Consider the following 11,833-nt stretch of genomic DNA (forward strand, 5'->3'; position numbering starts at 1 on the left):
AAGAGCATGAGAATCTCTCTTCCCTATGACATTCAACTCGGAGAGATTCCCTCATCTTATGTGGGTTGTGGAGTTATGTCAGAGCAGAAGAATGGCAATTGAGGGTCTGTGTTTTGTCCGAAGGATCTTCCGTGTCTCCCTCCTGCCCCACCTTCCTGAATGTCACGATGAGGGCAACCTCGTGGCCAGAATCTACATGTAGTTTGTCTACATCTTCTCCTCTTCTCCCCTCTCAGCTTTAGGGGAGCTCCAGGTTTGGGGTATTGGAGGTGAGTGATCTAAGGAGGAGGGCAAGAAGCTAGCAAGGGGTCTACAGTTGACATGTGAACAACAGGTTTGAATTGCACGGGTCCACTTATTGGTGGATATTTTTTCAATAAATACAACACAGTCTACAGTTGATTGACTTCAAATGCAGAGGAACCTTGGATATGGAGAGCTGACTGTAAGTTACAGGTGGATTAACCCTAGTGTCATTCTAGGGTCAACTATATTTCAAAGTGGGTTTTTTTTTAATCCCCATATACTTGATTCATCAGGCTGTCACCTTCTTTCCAAAAGGCATTCATAGCCTGCCTTCACAACTCTTCTCTGGACACTGTACTGTTATTAAAGTTGCTCTTAGAGACTTCTGAGGAAAGAAGCAAACAGAATGAGTTGTACCTACCATATCTACCACAGACAAGAAAGCAGGGGAGCCTGGCAGCTCCACAAGTGGTCAGGAAGGTGGTGGTATGAGCATAATGATGTTTTTCTAAAGCTGGGGCTTAATTCGTGTTGGAGCAAGGTCTGAGAAAGAGCGAGAGGCTACAGGAAATCCTCGCTTAGCCGAAAGAGGAACCTGGGCACATATTTGGTTTTCCCCTTCATCCTGCCCAGCTTGCATCACAAATCAGTTTCCTTCTTAGTTTGGTTCTTCTGTGGGGTGGGCTGTTGCTGGTTCCCCTGTGCTAGGCACTCCCAGCCAAATGACCAAACCAATTCCATCCATCCAGGATTGTATCTTTGCATCAGTGTTGGGGAGGGTGAGAGAGATGAAGGGAAGGAACACCTCAAATAAGAAAGCCACGCAGCTTGATCTCAATCAGAAGCGTGAGAAGCCAGGGTCTGATGGGGGATTTTAATTGCACAAATCCTCCTTGGGGCTGGGATAAATTTCACTTCTGTGTGTGTGGACAGGTGGCACTGGCCCCCACATCCCTACAGCTAGAGCTGAGCAGCTGAAATTTCATCCTCAGATTGAAAACTTGGAGTGGGACACAGGAGAAGCCCCTTTCCCTCCCCCTCTAAACTCAGGAGCCCACATATGTCCTTGGGAGCAGCAGTGTGTTCCTCACCGCGCCTCAGAGGGGAGTGGGTGTAAAATGCTCAGACTGTGCCTTCGTTACCCTCTCTTTCTTCATCCAGGTGAAAGCTTCTCAATACTAACTTAGGGGTCACCTCCTCCCCAAACTCAGGCAATTTAGGTCTCAGAGAGATGGAATGGGAGACGGAAGGAAAGGATGTTGGAAATGAGGGCTGTAGGGGGAGCTGGGCAGCAGCAAGAGCAACAAGTTTGATTGTGTTTATGTTTTTTTTGACTGAGGTAAATAAAAAAGCTTTATCCTGCAACCCTTGGAGATAAAAATCTGTCCGCCCCACAAGTTCCAGACTCTTGTCACCTTTCTTCACATCAGGCTCTTCCGGTACTGACTGTGCTGGGTAGTCTGTCTGAGGTGGGAGTCTGGGGTCTGCAGGTCCATCTGTCTGTACAGGTCCCTCAGCTCCCTGACTTCCTGCAGCACCCTCTTTGCCTGGCTCCAATTTGATGATGCCTCTCCCAGCAGCCGCTCCGTCTCCAGCAGCAGCTGCTCTGATTCCGAATCAGGAGGAGACCGAGGGGGGTCCTTGGCTTTTCGCTTCCCATCTCCCAGTCCCTGAACCTCTGCCAGCAGCTCCTGAGTCTTCTCCAGTTTCCTTGCTACCAGGTCCTGGATCCGGGACAGCTGCCCCGGGTGGGGTGGGATGGGGGTTGGGGGGTCCTCGGCCTGCAGTTGGAGGGCACGGGCCGGGGCAGCGTCCCGCTGAGACAGGATCTCCTCCAGGGAGGCACAGCGGCCTTTTTCTGTGGGAGTCAACTTCTTGGGTGCCTGGGGGGTATAAGTGGCCCCTTTGTCTGGCTTTTCCCAACGTCGGGGAAGGCCACCTGCCCGGTCCGCGGAGGGCTGGATGCGGTCCGAGTCTGCTCTCCGCCGGCTGCCTGCCAGCTGGGCCACAGACTTGTCCAGGTCGACTCGAAAGCTCTCAGCACAGGAGGTTGATTCCTCAGGGGAAGGGTCCTCCTCCTGGATCAGGTCCAAGGTCAGCATTCCATCCGAGGTAGACGTCGAAGCCTAGGGAGGGAGAGGGCGGGAGTGAAGGGGGTAGACGGTCATCACTAGGCATTTCGCTTCTCTGCTCAGGGAGACCCCCCCCCCGCCCGGACTCCTGACACAGCCCTTGACTTTATGTGCTATCTTGTATTCCTTTGGTAGTGATTTGAATTTGTTTCTTTTTATTAAATCCTGCTCGGTTTCCCATATTTTTCACTTTACTGCGAGCTTGCTCAAGAGCATCTTTTTCTTCTGTCGGGTGGACTCGGCATCAGGCGGGCCTGGCACACACAGGATGCCGGGCACAGCAGGGTAACTGCCCTTTGCCATCTCTATCCTCTGAGCCACACACTTCAACCCCTCTGCTATTTGGACCTCAGAACCCCTTGCCTTCAAAGAAAACTTATTCTGGAAATTCCCATACAGTGCAGCAGGTTAAGGATCTGCTGTTGCCACTGCTGTGGCACAGGTTCGACCGAGGAACTTCCACATACCTCAAATGTGGACAACAACAACAACAAAAAGAAAGAAAGAAAAAAAGAAAAGGAAAAAACGTATTTTATTTCCAGAATACTATAACTAAAAAAAAAAGTGATAAGGGTATTCAGCACCTCGTATGTACTGATACACACGCTGTTTTCGATCAGTCCTCACAGCAGCCCGTCAAGTGGGTGTGGTTACTCCCCATGCCCAGCTGGAGACAGCAGCTCGGGGAATCACGGAGAGTACATTGCAAAGTGAGTTCCAACCCAGCAGTCTGATTCCAGAGCCCACATTCTTTCGACCACACCTGATCTGCCTCTTCCCCTAGACACTTAGCGCTCAGACAAGTGAAAGCCAATCCTTGCTCCTCTAAGCGTAACACTGTTACCGGTCAGGAGAGCTAGCCACCAGACAGGAGCTTGTATTGCCTTTGCTGTATTCAGCTCTTCTATTTTTCATTTTCCTTGTGAGTATATCTCATTCTCCTCAAAGGATGACACATTTACTGAGGGCAGGGCTTTTGAATTCATCGTAGGTGCTGAATAAATTTTTTTCTTTTTTTTGTCTTTTTGCCATTTCTAGGGCCACTCCCACGGCATATGGAGGTTCCCAGGCTAGGGGTCTAATCGGAGCTGTAGCCGCTGGCCTACTCCAAAGCCACAGCAACTCGGGATCCGAGCCACGTCTGCAACCTACACCACAGCTCACGGCAACGCCGGATCGTTAACCCACTGAGCAAGGGCAGGGACCAAACCCGCAACCTCACGGTTCCTAGTTGGATTCGTTAACCACTGCACCATGACGGGAACTCCCAGAATAAATATTTTTGGTTTGGAGGGATCAGGCTTCCCTAGCCTTTGACCTTGGTATCACAAAAAGCTCTGGTGGCTGTCCCCTTTAGCAACTGTTACTTTCTCACAGGCTTACATACCACGGCCATCAGGTGTCCCCGGGTTGGGGGGCGGCGGGAGTGCTGGATTTTTGCCCTGTCTCGAGTGGGGTGGGCGAGATAGCTGTCCTCTTCAACGGTGACCTGAAGATATACACAGAGTCATGGGTGCTCTTCAGAGACTCTCTGTCCCAAGCCGGCTTCCCTTGAGGCCTGAACATGCCTGGTCTGGGAAGTGATCCCACCCCATGGACTACTTCTGAGCAAATCCAAGGGCAAGGGATTTACTGGACATGAAGGGGCTCCTTAGGTTGGACCAGGGCTGTCCCAGGCATCATGAAGCAAGAAAAGAGGAACTGGCAGAAAAGACTCAGAGAGAAGCCAGAAGGAAAATGGGAGATAAAGAAACATAGCTGGAGTTCCTGTTGTGGCTCAGCAGTAATGAACCCAACTAGGATCCATGAGGATGCAGGTTTGATCCCTGGCCTCCCACAGTGGGTTAAGGATCTGGCGTTGCTGTGACATAGGCTGGCAGGTGCACCTGATTAGACCCTTAGCCTGGGAACTTCCACATGCTGTGGGTGCAGCCATAAAACCCCCAAAAAAGGAGCAGAGCTGGTGGGGAGCTGGTAAAGGGGGCCCACACCATCCTCTTCCCTCTTTAGGAGTCACAGCTGCTCCTTCTGCCTCAGGGTCCCCCTCCCCACAGTTTAGCCCCCTGACCTCATCCAGGATGCGGTTCTTGGCTCGGGTGATGGCAGAGTTGAGGGCATTGATCCATGATTCCTTCTCTTCTGGACTGACTGCCAGGAATATCAGGTTGGGTGCCTGTGAGGAGAAGATTCTTGTTTCAGCCAGGGTTTTAGAGTTGGCCTCACCTTGACAGTGAAGAAATAAGAAATTATAATCTCATTCCCTTAAACCAAGCTCCTGGCAGGAGAGAGATTCTACTTCTGGAGTCATCTGTAACTTAAGGAAACCAACCTCTATTCCTGCAAAATGTCAGAGCTTGGAGGTTGTTTTAGAAATGACCAAGGAGGATCTCAGAAGGGTACTGGATATTGATACAGCCCTGGAGATAATCAGAGGAGGTAAAGGACAGATACTAAAATAAAGCTCCGCAAATGTTTTTTTGTTTGTTTTTTTAGGGCCGCACTTGTGGCACATGGAGGTTCCCAGGCTAGGGGTCACATTGGAGCTGTAGCTGCCGGCCTACACCACAGCCATGCCAGATCCTTAACCTGCCGAGCAAGGCCAGGGATCGAAGCTGCATCCTCATGAATACTAGTCAGATTCGTTTCCATTGAGCTATGACGGGAACTCCAAAATCTTTTTTTTTTTTTTTTTTTTTTTTATTTTTCCACTCCAAAATCTTTAAATGTTTGAAGAAACAGAATGTCCCTGGGTTCCCACAGACAAGGGAAATTAGATTAAAAATTTCAACCAGGGTACAGGGAAAAGGGACTGTCACCCAAGAGAGGTGTGTGTGTGTGAGAGAGCGAGAGAGACAGAAAGACAGAGAGAGAGACAGAGAGAAAGAGAGGCAGACAGACAGAGAGAGGGAGAGAGAGAGGATCTTTGTGGAAGGACGGTTTAAAGGCTGGCTTGCCTGGATGGAAGGAAATGGCCACAATATTCTCAGGTTAAATGATAAAAGCCATGGCAGGAGAGCAATCATTCAGCATCTCCGCCAAGAGAGCTGAGAGATCCCAAAGGGGAAGGTGTTCTCCCAAGCCCCCCCAGCCCCCCCACCCCGGGCCCCGTCAATGATCCAGTTGCCAAGGTGGTAGGGGGAACGGACCGTGTTCCCGGGCTGTTTGGAGTGGGCAAGAGTGAACTTGCTATGGTTCTTCTTGCTCCTGCTCTTGGATTTCCGGAGCTCTTCACACTTCTCATAGTCACTCAGGTCAAACACTTCTTGAATATTTTTCTCATCTTTTACCTAGGGGAGGGTTGGAGGTAAGGTGATAAGGATAAAACTTCTTAGTCCCTTCCCCTAAGTTGTTAATTTAGACCAGTTTTGAGAACCCGAAGAAGGCTGAGAAGGGGGTGGGAAAAGGCTGTTCTATCGGAGGCCCACAGAGGCCTGACCCCTCAGGCAGGTTTCCACGGAAACCCCCGGTCCCCACTCCCCTCAGCCAAGCGACCGTGTCTGGAGTTCCAGGAGGTCTCTCTTCACTATGACCCCCACTTTGTCCTTCAAAGGACACAGATACGGGGGCTAATAGTTTAATCCTATCATCCTGAAGTAAGCAAGACCCGGATGGCCCTTGAGTGTCCAGAGGAAGGAGGTAAAGGCAGGGCCGGTATCAGCGATGTCTGGAGGGAATGAAGGGCGGCCTCTGTGCTCCTTGCCATCTAATGTTTACGTTGTTGCTTTCTTATCCCACCTGGCACCTTCCTCTAATATATACTACTGGGAAGAGACTCATCTAGCGCCTTCATTTCAGGAGCTTCAGCACCATAGAAAGAGCAGCCCCTGTGTTGAGTTTGTTGAGTTTGTTGAGACAGAGTGAAAAATACACCTGCAGTTCCTACCCCTCCTTCCTCCTTCCGAAGTGACAACTCAACCTAGCTCCCGGGGCTTGAGAAGCTACTTAAATCATCCACCTCTCTAGGCAAAGATACAGTTATATTCTCCCTGCAGGACTACATTTCAGACTTGGAAAAAAGTGTTCTGCTACCTCTTTCTATGATTTTAGTTTGAGAGCTGAAGCCCCCTTACTGCCAGAAGTCCCTTCTTGTGTCTAAACTGAGTCTTTCCTGCTTGAATTGATCCTGCACCCCATTCTACCCTTAGCAGCTCTATCCAGCATTTGGCTCTTTTAAGTCTCTTGCTGAATGTTTAATTAGAGACTACAATTCTGTCTACATCCTCCAACCCCAACCTGCTTTTTCTGGGCACCACAAAGCAAATTCCACTAAGATTTCTGCCAAGGTCCGCTTTAAACCTCTCAGGGTTTTTTCTCCTCTCCCCTAAGGCGTTCCCATAGCCCTGTCCTCTGAAGCCATGACCTGGCTTGCCAGAGGAGAGAAGCATTTGTCACTGGCCTGGATGGAGCAGTGGGTGATTAGCAAACCCTTTCACCCGCTGCTAGTTGAGCCTGGGACTGGAAGATGCTGGGGAATGAGCTGCTCAGGTTTTCCTGGGATGAGAGATGAAAACCACCAGTTCTTGTCTTGTCAGAACTAAACAAACAGACAAAGGTAGCCTCATATATTCCCTGGAAGACATCTACCCTCCCTGACTGGAGTTATTTCACAGGGGCCCCCACTTCCCAAGCTCTGAAATAGGAATTGTGTGTGTGTGTGGAGGTGACTTCATCTATCTGCCTGGTTCTCATCAGCCTTAAAGTGGGGACGTGGTTCTCTCTTCCATCTCAGCTCACCTCTGCTCTTGTATCTGCCCATCCTTCCAAATTGCTGCTGAACCTAGGGGGTTGACACAGACCCATTCCGGTAAATGGCCGCTCATACACCCACCTCTGTTTGTTTCCACACAGTGTGGCTCCTCCAGGGCTCTCCCCTCTCCCAGGCTCTCTGGCTTTGGGGTAGGAAGTGACCAGAGGCCTTGAAGGATTGTGGGTGGAAGTGGACAAGATGCTGGCAAAGGATGTTCCAGAACAATTCCCAGAAACATGGGGCAGGGATGCAGGGTGATACATCATTCCTCTCCCCCTCCTTCCTCAGGGTTGAGACTATCAGCAGAGGCCAGAAATCTTGGAGAGGAAAGTGTTGGGTGTGTGTACAGAGCCAGGGGAAGAGAGTTACTTATTCTGTTTTCCTTAGGGGAGGGGAGGGAAGGGAAGGGAGGTATTCTGGCTTGCACACGACTGATAAGGAGCTCTGAGGAGCAGGAGACACTGACAGAGCTTAGCCCTTGACAAGGCATGGAAGGAAGGAGAGGGGCCGAGACAAGCAGCGGGACAAGCATATTCTAGTGCACAGGGAAGATGGACAACTCCAAGGACCTGGTTCTTCACTGTATCTTTTTTTTTTTTTTTTTTTTTTTTTTTTGTCTTTTTGCCTTTTCTAGGGCCAATCCTACGGCATATGGAGGTTCCCAGGCTAGGGGTCTAATTAGAGCTGTAGCCACTGGCCTACACCACAGCTACATCGACGCGGGATCCGAGCCGCGTCTGCAACCTACACTATAGCTCACTGAGCAAGGACTCTTAACCCAATGAGCGAGGCCAGGGATTGAACCCACAACCTCATGGTTCCTAGTCGGACTCGTTAACCCCTGAGCCACGACGGGAACTCCCACTGTATTGTTTTTGCCCATCCAATTCCCAGTTTCATTTATAATTACCACCCACCAAAGTCAGTCCTTCTTTTCCCCTGATTCTTTGTCCTTGGCCCACAGAAAGGAATTTTTCCCATGCCTGCCAAAAAAGATGACCTGAACCCCATTTCTTTTACCATAAGGTCTCCCTGAGGTCTGGTTTCTGTTCATATACATCAGTCCTTTGACTGCGAATGAGGAAAATGCTTATTACCAACAAACAGAGAAGGCCTTCTTTGGGGCAGCAGTTATAGGAGACCCTGCCTTTGAGGGGAAATAACACAAGAAGCCGGGTGTAAATTCTGGGGGAGAGGGTGAGGAATTTTGTAGCATTAACATGTAAATTACAAACATTATACTACACTGAAAAAAAAATCTTGAATCCATTGGCTCTGGAGCTTTTGGGAAGTGGACAGAATAAAGCCTATGCTCCTCATTCAGTTCCGCCTTTAACCCACGCCACTGTAGCATGGAAACTGGCTCCAAAAAAGAGCCATTCCAATAGGCTTGTTCCCTCTTTTCCTATGCCTTCCTCAGCAGGGGGCAGCTGGCCCCATGACGAGTCAGATGCTCCTGACTCACAGGACACCAGACATCCTAGGCTGAGGTCATTCCATCCTTTCCCCTGTCTCAGTACCCCTTCCTCCACAAACAAGTATCCACCATGCTCTTTGGCCCCCAGACTCTGTTCTTTGGACAAATACAAACAAGAAAAAAAATGTCTTGCTCCTTCTACCCTGGCCCTGTTCTCATGGTTCCCCACTGACGTGTGGGAAGTTCTCCCGGATTGCTCGCTAGAGTTTCCTGCCATTATGAAGTTCGGGGAAGACAGGAGATACACTTTGACACTTGCCTTTTTTAAAAAAAACAAAAAACAAAAAACCCGAGAGTCAGCAAATTGTGGAAAAACTCTGTGTAGGATTGGGGGTTGGGTAGCGGTGACCCTTAAAAATAAACCCTCCTGTCAAGCTAGGTATAAACAGCAAGGTTTAAATACCCTTAAGATGGATCTCTTTGGCCCTGGCACAAAGCTTAGAAGCTTAGTTCTTCCCTAGCTGCCTCGGTAGATGTTTTGTTCAGATGAATACTTTCTCTAGGACTGAGAGTGTGTCTGTTTCAATACCATAAAAGGATTTATTTACCTAAATATAGTCTATGCAGAAAGCAGAAGAGGTTAGAACTCAGGGAGGACTTCCCAGTTAGCCCTGGGTGAGGGAACACAGAAAGGGGAGGAGGCCATCCTACCAGGGGAACTCGAGACAGTCTCCTAGGTGAGGCTGTCATAGTCGCAGACTGACTTCTAACCCACAAAGGGGCAATTTCAGTTTCTCAATATTCCTATGGGTTACTGAGCCTAAGAACTAGAGCTAAAAGGGAGAAGAGTCTGGGATTCAATATGTGGGCTCAGGTTCTGACCCAAGGTGGACTTGGTTCTCAGAGAACCAAAGACAGAAAGACATGCAGGGGTTCACAACTCCATTCCCCCTTCTGATATAAACGAGGGTGGGGGTGGTGCTGGGTGGGAAGGAATGGAGAATGAGTTCTTTGCTTCTCTTTTTAAGTGGACTAGTGGTGAGGAAGAGAGAACATGCTGGTTAGGGACATTGGCTTCAACAGAATGTCTGCTACTCACAAATACTCTACTTGAGGTCATCTGAGACTGACTCTGGGTTCTATGTGTGTTTTCTGTGATTCAGGGCAACTTTACTGCTGATGTGAGTTGCATACGTCCCTGCGAGAGAGACAGGAAAGGGGAGGCCAGCTAGGTTGGCGTGGGGGGACAGGAAGGAGTGGAGAATAAGCTGAACAGAGTGTTTCAGCAAACACAGCAAAGAAAAAAGATTCCTAAGTTCAGCTAGAGACCAGGGCAGGGTAGGGGGCAGCAGGGACACTTGGAACTTTTGGGACATCTTGGGAGGGAGTTATAAGTGGTTGTCAGAAAAGTGTCTGCAAAGAAAAAATCTTTAAGAGGCAAACTCAACTGCTAATTCTAACTCAGGTCTTCTCACTAAAGGATGACCTTTCTCTGCAGATAAGATGGGATAGAGACAAACCGGGCAGCTGAACTCACTTTTGGAACAAAATACCGGGTGAAGTAAGGGGGAGGTGAGGAGTAGGTAAGCCCCCTGCGGAGAGACAAAGTGGGGACTATGAGAAAATTGGGACAGTTAGCGGCAAAGGGCACCTACCTCCTTTTCAGAGATGTAGAGCTGGTCCCCTTTCAGCACCACATAGCGGTTTTTCCAAATCTCCCTGAAAATCCCTTTCCCGCAGAATTTCCGGACCCAGCCGACCTTCTCAGGCGGTGCAGACTGATGGTTTCCATCCTGAGGCCCCTGCCCCCCGGGTCAAATGAGAACCGCACGATTAGGTGATTACAGCTTTTTCCTCCTCCTGTGCTGTTGCCCGCGCCCTCCCCAGTCCCCGTCCCCTCCTTCCCGCGGCCGCCCTGCCGCAGCTGGAGTCAGGGAGCCCCGCGATCGCTCCCCACTTCAAAGCCTCTCACTCCGAGGAACTCTCTCCCCCATCGCTCCCCTCCTCCTTCGCCCAAATAAACGACTGGAACTGCCGGGGGAAGGGGCGACGGCCGGGCTGGAGCCAAGGGGTGGTTTTCGGGTCTCCGCCGGGCCCCCGCCCCCTCCCCCGGCCTCCCTCCTCGCGGCGCCAGGATTAACGGCATTTTATTTTATTTCTCATTGTCTTCTCGCCGCTGCAGAGCGCGACGCCAGCAGCCGCCGGCTGCCCGGGGAGGGGGAGGCCGGGGGTCGGGCAGAAACTCAGCCAAGTTAACCCCCAGCCCAAGTAAACAAACAAAAGCCCCCGCCGGTGCCTCGTCGTGGGGCCAGGCGCGCCGAGGCCGAGGCCCAGGGGACCGGAGGCCGGGCCGAGCTGGGCGGGGGGCTGGCACGGGGCGTCCCCAGCTCGCAACCCGGCTGCCCGCGGCCCCGACGGGGCCGGGGTCCTCGGGGCACAAAGTCAGCAGCGGGCGGGCGCACTCACCCTCTTGGTGGAATTGTTCTTCTTCATCATTCCGGGCGGTCGGGCGGGCGCGGGCGCCGAGGGGCGGCCCCGCGTCGGGGGCCGAGGCCGCTTCGAGGGGGCTCCTGCCCAGGGGGAGGGTGCGGAGAGGCCCCCGGCGCCGCCGCCGCTCCTCCCTCCCTCTCCCGGACTCTCCCCTTCTTTGTAGCTCCGGTTACACTAAAGGCCGGCCTCCCTCGCGCTCGCACACACACGCACGCCCGCTCCCCGCCCCTCGGCGCCCTCCATCCCGGCGCCCACGCGGCCCGGGCCCCGAGCGCGCCCCCGCCGCTCGCCCGCCCGGTCCGGCCCGGCCGCTCCCCCGGCCCGGCACGCTGTGGGCGGCCCAGCCCGCGCCCCGCCGCTCCATCCACCCGCCCGCTGACGTTGCGAGTTCAGAATAAAGGGCGAATCGCCGAGCCGGAGAGAGTGCGCTCCCCCCACCCCCCTCCTTTGTTTCTGACTCACTGAGGGTGAAGAAGACAGACCTAAACCCCGCCGGAGAACGGCGTCTGGAGGGGCAGAGAGACCCAGACTCGCACCGACGGCCGGAGCGAGAGGTGGAGCCAGAAAAGACAGCCTGGCCGACCAGAGCAGAGCTGAGAGATGGCAGGGGCGGATGGAGTGGATGCTAGAGAAATCGGGAGGTGTCTGAAGACCGGAGATAACCCAGATTGAGATCATCTCCCTCCCGAACCCAAAACAAAAAACGAGAGCGTCCGCTGGGAGGGAGCGTTACCCAGGACTGGCATCTGGAATTCACACACCTGGGTGGTAGAGGTAGTGGTCTGGGCAGGTCAACTGTTG

At 52.0% G+C, this 11,833-nt stretch overlaps 1 protein-coding gene across 2 annotated transcripts; it reads right to left on the reverse strand.

Moving 5' to 3' along the window:
- On the reverse strand, window positions 1,109–11,604 carry PLEKHO1 (pleckstrin homology domain containing O1). Of its 2 annotated transcripts, none has more exons than XM_005655398.3 (6): window positions 11,495–11,604; window positions 10,198–10,344; window positions 5,525–5,665; window positions 4,447–4,551; window positions 3,766–3,867; window positions 1,109–2,372 (listed from the first exon to the last, which is right to left on the reverse strand). In XM_005655398.3, exons 5-6 carry the CDS (start codon window positions 3,772–3,774, stop codon window positions 1,668–1,670), a joined length of 714 nt encoding a protein of 237 aa, XP_005655455.2. In that variant the 5' UTR covers window positions 3,775–3,867; window positions 4,447–4,551; window positions 5,525–5,665; window positions 10,198–10,344; window positions 11,495–11,604; the 3' UTR covers window positions 1,109–1,667. The 2 variants fall into 2 exon arrangements, with proteins under 2 accessions (XP_005655455.2, XP_005655456.1); XM_005655399.3 differs by lacking the exon at window positions 11,495–11,604 and adding an exon at window positions 11,009–11,361.

The sequence above is a fragment of the Sus scrofa genome, chromosome 4 (genome assembly GCF_000003025.6).
Source record: "Sus scrofa isolate TJ Tabasco breed Duroc chromosome 4, Sscrofa11.1, whole genome shotgun sequence".
Lineage (NCBI taxonomy): Eukaryota > Metazoa > Chordata > Mammalia > Artiodactyla > Suidae > Sus > Sus scrofa.